Source organism: Juglans regia, chromosome 2 (genome assembly GCF_001411555.2).
Source record: "Juglans regia cultivar Chandler chromosome 2, Walnut 2.0, whole genome shotgun sequence".
Classification (NCBI taxonomy): Eukaryota; Viridiplantae; Streptophyta; class Magnoliopsida; order Fagales; family Juglandaceae; genus Juglans; species Juglans regia.
Genome location: NC_049902.1, coordinates 5,203,688 through 5,213,414, shown reverse-complemented (window position 1 = coordinate 5,213,414; position 9,727 = coordinate 5,203,688). Strand labels below are relative to the sequence as shown.

The window sequence follows — 9,727 nt, the reverse complement described above, 5'->3', positions numbered from 1 at the left end:
AAAATCGCGCGGGAGAGAGAGGGAGAGGAGAGAAAAGAAAAAGAAAGAAAAAAAAGAAAGAGAAAAAGAAAAGAAAAAGAAAAAAGGAAAAAGAAAAGAAAAAATATAGGAAAAGAAATGAGATCCAATCCTCAAATCTTGGGTCACAAAAATGTTCCAACGGCAAATATTTTAAAACAGCAAATCAATTAAAATAATTTAAACGTAATGATATAATGAAAATAAAATAATTAAATCCCACAATCAATTAATTTAAAAGAAGAACAATTTAAATGTACAACAATAAATAAATATTAAGAAAACGTAACAATTTAATTCTCACAATTTAAAGATCATAAAATAACCCATTTAAAATATCCGATAATTTTAAAACAAGAGAATAAATTTTTGAATAAATAATAATAAATCCTTCAATAAAAATACACTAAAATACGAGGTGTTACATCATCTCATTCATATTATCTAATCATTATAATTTTTTCGAAGTTTTAAACAAAACATAATAAACAATTCAACTTTTTTAAATTTCAAAATAAAAATTATATTAAAAAATTATATTTTAACAATATTTTAACGTTATAATATTTTTGTTCAACTTTCATCCCAACTCACCATCCCAACTTTCATCTTATCTAATCATTATAACGTTATATTCTAATTTGTACATCACTTGGTATTAATTTGGGTGGCATTTCAATGCAATTGCAGCTAGAGACCAAACTTATACCATTACACTATCTGCGTCTGTTCCCATTTTTTGAGGGTGCTGCAAATGAATAGAGGTTCTTTAATTCTTGTTTTGGATGTGCAAAAACGCATGATGCTAGGACATTGATCAGAAATCTCTGATATTACAAGTAGGTAGTAGAAAATTGAAGATCAAAGGAAACCAAGGGAATTAATTAGCATATATAGACGTTTGAGGCTTAGAACAGTAAAGGCATGCACGTATCTTTTGAATCCTTCTTAGCAATAGCCAAGCCCTTGACAAAGATCAAGATTCTCCCATCTGGGGTTAAGTTAATTATCAGCTTGCCACAGATTTTAAATATTATACCAAATAATAAATCGTGAAAGCATTGTACAATAATCCAAATAAGATAAATGTAATAGTTTCAAATTAAGCATTAATGGGCCGGGGATGAGAATAATGCTGAAATTATCAATTGCCTGAATTCAAACCCACCACCTCCTTAAAAATAAAATAATAATAATAAATAATAAAAAAAAAGGTTCTCGTAAATAAAAGAAAATCTATAAAGTTCCAATGATTCTCCATCGATCCATCTTGTATATGGTAATTAATTCATAACGTTATCTCTTGATCTTTGAGATCATGTGTAGTTTTATTTATGGTAATTCATAACGTTATTTATTGGCGCGCATTAACTCATGACTTTTCCAAATACATCCATGCAAATACCAAAACATCATGAAAGTTACTTACAGAAATCGTTTTTCAACAAAATGGCCGTCTCTCTTGACTGGGGAGACTTCCTAGCTCTCACTTTTTTCTTCTAATCATATATGCCGGCATGAATTTCTGCATGTTGTATATCTTGTTAGCATTTGGCCAGGGAGAGATATCCAGTCTAATACTCGCTCTCTTCAAATAGTGTTAAGGTATGTTTTGAATAGCAAAACTACATTTCATCTTATCTTATCTCAAAATCTAAATACCATAAATACAAATATTTTTTAATTTCAAATATTCAACTGTTTATCTAATCATTACAAATTTCTTAATCTTCCAAACAAAATATAAAAATAATTCAATTTTTTTAAATTTTAAAACTAAAAAATATTAAAAAAAAATATTTTAACAATATTTTAACTTTAACAATACGAAGACTTCGACAAATTAAAAGTGTAGAAAAAATTCAGGTATGAGGAAAAGAACGAAGACTTTGACGGACTTTCTCGCGGTGGAGTCTGTCAGGCTGTCTACTAATTATAGTGACTTGTATTATCAAGACCATAATTATGAACCACAAATGTCTATATCTCTACAGAATTAAAAGGAACGAAGACTTCGACAAATTAAAAGTGCAGAAAAATGATATATAGGGACGAAGACTGCCTCCTTCGACAAATCCCAACTATCTCTTTACAATTAAGTTTGACGAAAGTTCGTAAAAGCAATCCTAATCTTCCTAGCTGGGTAAACATTTTCATCTTCCCAGCCCTAGATGTACGTGATTGGAAAATGAAGCAATAACAATTTTCAACCATGAAGAAAAATTGTTGCAAGAAAGTTGAATGTGCTGGGAAGCCCAATGGGGGGACAAGGCCCCACAAGGCTTTGACCCAATAATATATATATATATATATATATATATGTGTATATATATTATAATCTTAATCTATTTTCTATATATCTCTTTCAATTTGATAGTTGATGGTCCACAATTCATAATTGGCATTAATGGCTCATGATGCTCTTGAATAGCCATTGTTAAGGGTGCCGTGTAAATTATAAACAATTTTTTAATATATCTTTCTTATACATCATCAAATTAGAATTTGGAGTACTCATTTAAAATTTTATGGTTACTACATTCTATTCTCCTATTCTATATCAAGGAATTAAATTAGAATATTATAATATTCACATTAGATTATTTCCTTGTCAAATTTTGTAATTTTTAAGTGAAACATATTTAACAAAAAACCCAACATTCAGTGGATAGCTGGCTACGCAATATGCAATTACGCTACGTAAAAAATTTTAAATATATGATATTACTATTATACATTATTCAACAAAATACAAAACTCATGCCTCATTTGCGAACACATCTTATCTGATTTTATCTCAAAATTTCTCATAATTTTCTTTTCAAATATCACTCAAACGCAAACAATTTTAAAAAATATTCAATTTTTTCATCTTATCATTATCTAATCAATTTTTCTAAACTTCTAAGCAAAATATAAAAAACAATTAAACTTACAAATTTTAAAATAAAAATTATATTCTAATAATATTTTAACTTTATAATATTTTTATTCAATATTTTCTCTTTCATTTCCTAAAACCCAATAAAATATCTTAATTCAAACTATTTCACTACTATTTACATATTTCTCATCACATCTCATTCTCCAATCAAGGCCTTAGTTTATGGTTTACATAAACTATGGTCCAACATATTTTCTTAATTGCAACATATGAAAAGCTTAGATGTAAAATTACCCGTATTCATAAAATAATGCAAGTTTTGAATTTATTTTTTTTATTCTAATATTTTACTCGGTTTTTTATAAATTTGTTAAAAGTGTTCTTAAAAATTTTCAATTAAACTATTTATTCTAGACCTAAAAGTATTCGACCCCTCCAAATTTTGGCTTTATCCCTACTGGGAAGGATATATCCCTAGCCTTGGATTATTATCTAAACTTGATGGGGACTTAAAATAGGAGAAAGATAAATATGCGAAGTGAGTCGGCCTACAATATTTGTTGATTCCCGTTTAAATTTTTTCATTATATTAAATTCTCAATAAATGTTGTATAATTCACTTCATATGTTTATATCTCTTAATTACAACTTTCAAGTTCGTACAAGGAACTTGTGGGATATTTTCCGATTGATGAATGGTAGGCACGTCCAATAATGCTTCCATGACTTTGCAATTAGAGACGACTTCATTTTGTGGCGTACCGACAAGAGAGTCTCAATGTGGGCTTATTTCTGTGTTAACGAAGAGTCTCGTGCAAATTCTCTTAATTTGCGGTCATTGGCTTTGTTTTTCAATTTTTTATATCGCCTTTCTTTCTACTGCGAGGATTCATAATGCTGTGTTACTCAAAGCTATATCATGTCTAATTGCATGCATGTGTATTTGCAAATCTACACATTCATATTAAAGAGTTATTTGACAATTCCCAATGAATATATGTAGGCTCTAGTTCTTACTTTTGGAATCGGAGTCAGAGCTATTTTCTGGCCTACTCCAACTTTGACTTCCAACTCCCACCTCCGACTTTCGACTATGCACCGACATCCGCCTCTGACATACACCTTTGATTCTGATACTAATATACATAAGTTATAAAAATATGTATTATTTATATATTAACTCGTGCATCACACATCTTGGTGTCGTGGCTTTCCGCCAAGATGAGAAGCTGAGCCGGGGGGCCACCATAGCTACATTCTCCACATCACAAGTGTGTTGTAAGGGATGAAATATAACGGGCCCATAGTATTTCCTAGGTCCAGCCCAATAGAGGGAGAACTAATCATGAGTGAAGAAAGAGAGAGGGAAGGAGGAGACAGAAAGGTGAGAAGGGTGTCAGAGTATCAGGAGGAAAAGGGTGGAGTGGACATAAGAAAGGGGTGATGTGACAAAAAGCAAAGGGAAGTGACACAAAGCAAAGGGGCATGAGATAAAAGGCAAGGGCACATGCGACTTCAGAGACTTTTGGCTAAGCTTCTCCTAGAAGGCTTCTTCAGCCTCAAGAAAGGAGTTCCAGTGACGATATCTCCTCTATAAGACAGACCTTCAAGATCTATTATATAGTGAGGATGAGAGACCGTGAGAGACTGCAAAAAAAAATTATTATAATGGATTCTCCCCTCCTCGAACCCGCGTGGACGTAAACCCAGTAATGATCCACGTAAATCTATGTGTCTCCCCTGCATTTATTTATTGTTCACAGTCATGAATGTGCGCGGATACCGTACAGTCACAACGGACCAATGTTGGGGGCTCCACACAATACCGATCTAGGCCCATGCCCAAAACAACCTCAACGAGGCCAAAAATGGATTTTTCTCCCCTTCCGGATTATTGTGCTATTTTTAGCCGTTAATAGATGGCGTTATCTGTGGGATTGAGATTATTTTTACTGTGGAAGCTGAAGAAGGACGATTTCCTAGCGCGTTAAATAATCACCTAAGGAGCAAATGAAAATCTTCTGGATAACTATCTTCAGCCTTTCCACTTTTATTTTTATGAAATAATACACACGCACACAAGTGCACATTGCATAGTGCACATGTGCACAGGGCATGGGATACTTGTCCCATCCACGGCATGAATAGTGCCATGCATGGGGAGTAGGGGCACACCCCGTGCACCCTGGGCATCCCTCGCCCACTAGATACGGGGGCCTACAGGGACACCGATGACCACCATCTGGCCTGTCGGTGTAGTCTGTCAGCTCGGTGATGGTTGTTGACCACCACGGTGAGTTGATGGTGGCCCACAGCCAAGCACCAAGGCTCATGATGCGCTTGCAGAATCAAACCACAAGCCACAAGGACCAGCCGGCAACCCACCCCACGGGTCACCGGCATCGTTTGAACACTAGTCTCGGACACCACTAATAAGTGTGATTTTTATTTGATTTTATTACTCTTTTATTTATGAAAAGTGTCAGTTTTCCTTAAATTTATTTATTTTATTTTATATTTTTTTATTTTCATGGATTTGAAGGAGAGGATTTTGGTACAAAAGAAGAGACTAAAGATCCAAACCGAAGAGAGGTGACGATATCTAAACAGAGCCGAGAAGATTTGGGCAAAGAGCCTTGTTCCGCGGATAGCAAAGAGTTTTATCTCACTCAAAGATGAGAATAGTCGTTCCTCTCGGTAGGCGAGGAGACCCAATGGCGGCCGGAATTGGCGAGAAGACTTGGCAACATGTTTTTGTGCGGTTAGATTGGGCGACTAGTCTAAACGACTAACTTAAAAGGCTAACCTAAATGGCATCGTGGGAAACATCTTGGCCATTGGACAAGGAGACCATTTATATTCAACACACACTACATCTACCCAACGGGACTCTTCCATGTTCCGTAATTAATCTGTTGACTACCAAATCCTCCCAAATTCCGAGAACCAAGCCGATTATCACTGAATCTTCCATTTTAGATAATTCTGTTATTTTTGGGATATTTTTCTTTTATGATAACATTTATCTTTAGAAACTATTTTCCAGATTTTTAGGCTAAATTGTAGCCACATTTATCTTGTTTACAGATTTTGATTTTGACATCTATTTAATCTCAACTTTTGGGATGAATAGGGGTGAGAGTTTTAGTGAGACTTAGTGTTTTTGTTTTTAGAGTTAGAAGAGAGTCTGAGTTTTTAGTCTGAATTATTTCAAGGAGGCGGATCTGGAAGGTAGAGGCGAGGACCACATGTTTCATCAACCGATTCTAACGAAGAACACCATTGTTATTCTTTTTAGTTTTATTATGAACTAATTTTATTTTCTAGAGTTTTGATGTAGTCTAGCATTAATCACACAATTTATATTCCAAGTTATTTTATTTTCAATATTTTCATGATTGAGTGTTTATTCCTTGTTCTTATTGCTTGCAATTTTCTAACCAACTATTGCTTGATCTATTGGATTGCAATGAGACCGAGAGGTGATTTTTTATTAGAGCTCTAGGATTAAGCATCATTAGTTGAGAGAAAGTAGAGATAGTTTACAGTGATTAGTGTGACTTTCAAGAAAAATCCAAAGAACTTAATGAGTTTCCAATTAGTTAAATTCACATAGAAATATGAAGTTATTAATTGTAGATATTCTTAGTATTGCTTGAGAGAAAATATTGAATAGTTAAGGAATTTTTATCATCAATGGGGGATAATTGGAATTCTATGACAAGAAAGAATAAATTGTGTGTGATTCGCTAGGTGAAATCAAACGCTCTAGATTTATTCTTATTATCTTTAAAATCTTAATTTTAATGCTCTTTTCTACAGTTTAATTTAGATAATCTATTCTCTAAATTTTGGTTTTCTAAATAGTAATTAATTTAGTAAATTTCATTACTCGATAGCATAATTAATCTCCATGGGTTCGACATCCATTTTCTTTAAAAAAATTTACTACTTGTTACGATTATGTGCACTTGCAGATATTCCTAACACAACAAGTTTTTGACATCGTTACCAGTGATTAATTATTTGTTATTGATATTGATACTAGCTAGATTGTTACTAATTTGTATTTTGATTTTATTTACTGTTTAAATAGACCTCAGTTTTGATATTTTCTTTTCAGAAATTAGAAGTGCATGCCCCGATCTAAATCATTAGAGCATACACTCTTTAATCCTAAGATTGAAAGAACTTTACGTCAGATTAATAAAGAGAAAAAGAAAGAGGTCGCCGCATCAAAAATTAATATAGTCGACCAGGAGCACAAGGCGTTAAGAGACTATGCTATGCCCTCGGTCAATGGGGCTACATGTAGTAAAAGGTGACCAGCCATACAAGCCAATAACTTCGAGATCAAGCCAGCTATCATTGAAATGATTTAACAAATCGTCCAGTTTGGAGGGCTGTCACAAGAAGATCCTAATGTCCATATTGTAAATTTTCTAGAAATTTGTGATACTTTTAAACACAATAGAGTGACTGATTATGCAACTCGATTGAGACTTTTTCCTTTCTTACTTAGGGAAAAAGCAAAGTCTTGGTTGAACTCTTTGCTGTCTGGCATCATAACCACCTGAGAAGAGTTGTCACACAAATTTTTAGCAAAATATTTCCCTCCTGCTAAGACAACGAAGTTAAGGAATGATATTACTACCTTCACCCAAGCCGAGGGTGAATCATTATATGAGGCATGGGAGAGATACAAGGATTTATTGAGTAAGTGTCCACATCATGACCTCCCAACCTAGCTTCAAGTACAAACATTCTACGATGGTTTGGGACCTACAAAGCATTAATAAGTAAGACCCATGAAGCTACATATGAACTTCTGGAAGAATTGACATCCAATAACTATCAATGGTCTGCCAAGAGAGCAATGCCGACAAAGATAGTTGGAGTTTTTGAACTTGATTCTATTACCACATTGGCGGCATAGATGACAAATCTATCACAACAACTAGGTAAGATGAATGTTAATACTATTCAAAGTAATGTTGTTTGTAATCGTTGAGGAGGAAATCATTCAAGTGTAGATTGCCAAGTGGGGAGCCCTTTCGCCCAACCGAGTTATGAATAGGCCCATTACGTGTCCAACTTCCAACATCAAAATAATCCTTATTCAAACACGTTCAATCCCGGTTGGAGAAATCATTCTAACTTTTCATGGAGCAATACTCAAGTGCAAGGTAGACCACCTCAACAGTTTCCACAGTAAGAGAAGAAACCAACACTTAAGCAGTACATGCAAAAGACTGATATGGCGATCCAAAACAATTCAGCTTCTATTCATAAACTCATATCAATTAGCTCTCAAACATGCTTACCGAGAGGACAATAGTGACTTTACCGAGCAACACTATGACCAATCCAAAGGAACATGTCAAAGCTATAACGTTGAGAAGTGAGCGGACATATGACTAGCCACAAATAGTAAATCCCAAGCGAGATGTGGAAGATGCCAAGAACATGGAATCTAAGACGAAAGAAGCCAAGCAGGAAGCGGCCGACCAGCAAGCTAAGAGGGCTAAGGAGAATAAAGTAGCTTCAAAACCCAAGAAATCCAGGGAGTTTACATCTGAAACTTATTCTCCTTCAATATATGACCCACCAATTCCTTTTCCGCAAAGATTAAAAAAATAAATTAAGCAACTACATATTAATATTCCTCTCATTGAAGCTTTAGAGCAAATGCTTAAATATGCAAATTTTTTTAAGGATATTATCAAACAAGCGAAAGCTGGAGGATCATGAGATGGTAATGCTAACCAAGGATAGCAGTGCAATTTTACAAAAGAAGTTGCCGCCTAAGTTGAAAAATCCAAGGAGTTTCACGATCCCTTACACGATTGGAAATTCCTATATTGATAAAGCTTTACGCAACTTAGGGGCGAGTATTAATCTAATGCCTCTTTCGGTTTTCAAGAAACTGGGTCTTGGAGAAGCAAAGCCAACAACTATCTCTCTACAATTGGCGGACAAATCTATTGAATACCCAAGAGGATTAATTCAGGATATACTTGTGAAAGTTGATAAGTTCATCTTCCCGACCAACTTTATTGTGCTTGATATGGGGGAGGACGAGGAGATCCCTTTGATACTAGGACGGGGAGAACCTTAATTGATGTCCAACAAGGAAAACTCATTTTGAGGGTCAGTGAGGAGCAGGTCACTTTTGACGTATTTAAATTTATGAAATTCCATTATGAGGTACATTCTTGTTTTCAAATAAGCGATCGAGAAGTGGTCATGGCCGACGATGTAACACCCCATATTTTAGTGTATTTTTAATGAAAGAATTATTTTATCGATTCAAAATTTATTATTTTATTTTAAAATTATTGGATTTTTAATTGGGTTATTTGTATGATTTTTAGTTTACAAAAATTATTTTTTTTTTAAAGTGCTTTCTCTAAATTAATTATTTTTATGTGTTTAAATTTCTTCTCGAATTAATTTAACTTATTACTGGGTTTAATAATTTATTTTCATTTTAATCACTACGTTTGAATTATTTTATTTCACTTGCTATTTTAAAATCGTTTCCTTTAGATCATTTTTGTGACTCAAGATATGAGGATTGGACCTCATTTCTTTCCCTAAATTTTTTCTTTTTCCTTTTTTCTTTTCTTTCTTTTTCTTTTTCTTCTTTTCTTTTCTTTTTTTTTTCTTCTTCTTCTTCCTGGTTCCCGCGCACGTCCACTCTCTCTCCTTCTCTCTGTCCTTTCCTTCAACCGCCCAACCTGCCGCCGTGCGCCGGCGGTGGTCGACACCGCCCGGCCCCCCAGCCTCCCCAGCTGCCGACGAACACTTCCCTCCATTTTCAGC

At 34.2% G+C, this 9,727-nt stretch overlaps 1 protein-coding gene and 1 non-coding gene across 2 annotated transcripts; one reads left to right on the top strand and one right to left on the bottom strand.

Annotated features, from left to right (window-relative positions):
• Window positions 1-7,533: 7,533 nt before the first annotated feature.
• On the bottom strand, window positions 7,534-7,640 carry LOC118347793. The gene has a single exon (XR_004800940.1). It is a non-coding gene; the product is annotated as a small nucleolar RNA R71 (small nucleolar RNA).
• Window positions 7,641-8,368: 728 nt separating this feature from the next.
• LOC108999131 lies at window positions 8,369-9,020 on the top strand. The gene is made up of 2 exons (XM_018975925.1): window positions 8,369-8,523; window positions 8,618-9,020. Exons 1-2 carry the CDS (start codon window positions 8,369-8,371, stop codon window positions 9,018-9,020), a joined length of 558 nt encoding a protein of 185 aa, XP_018831470.1.
• The last annotated feature ends 707 nt before the right edge of the window (window positions 9,021-9,727 follow it).

Bases quoted from the DNA above. Each gene is read 5' to 3' on its own strand.
- LOC108999131 (XM_018975925.1), top strand. From the start codon at position 8,369: ATGGAATCTAAGACGAAAGAAGCCAAGCAGGAAGCGGCCGACCAGCAA. The intron at 8,524-8,617 runs GCAAAGATTAAA...AATTTTTTTAAG, and splicing joins GACCCACCAATTCCTTTTCC to GATATTATCAAACAAGCGAA.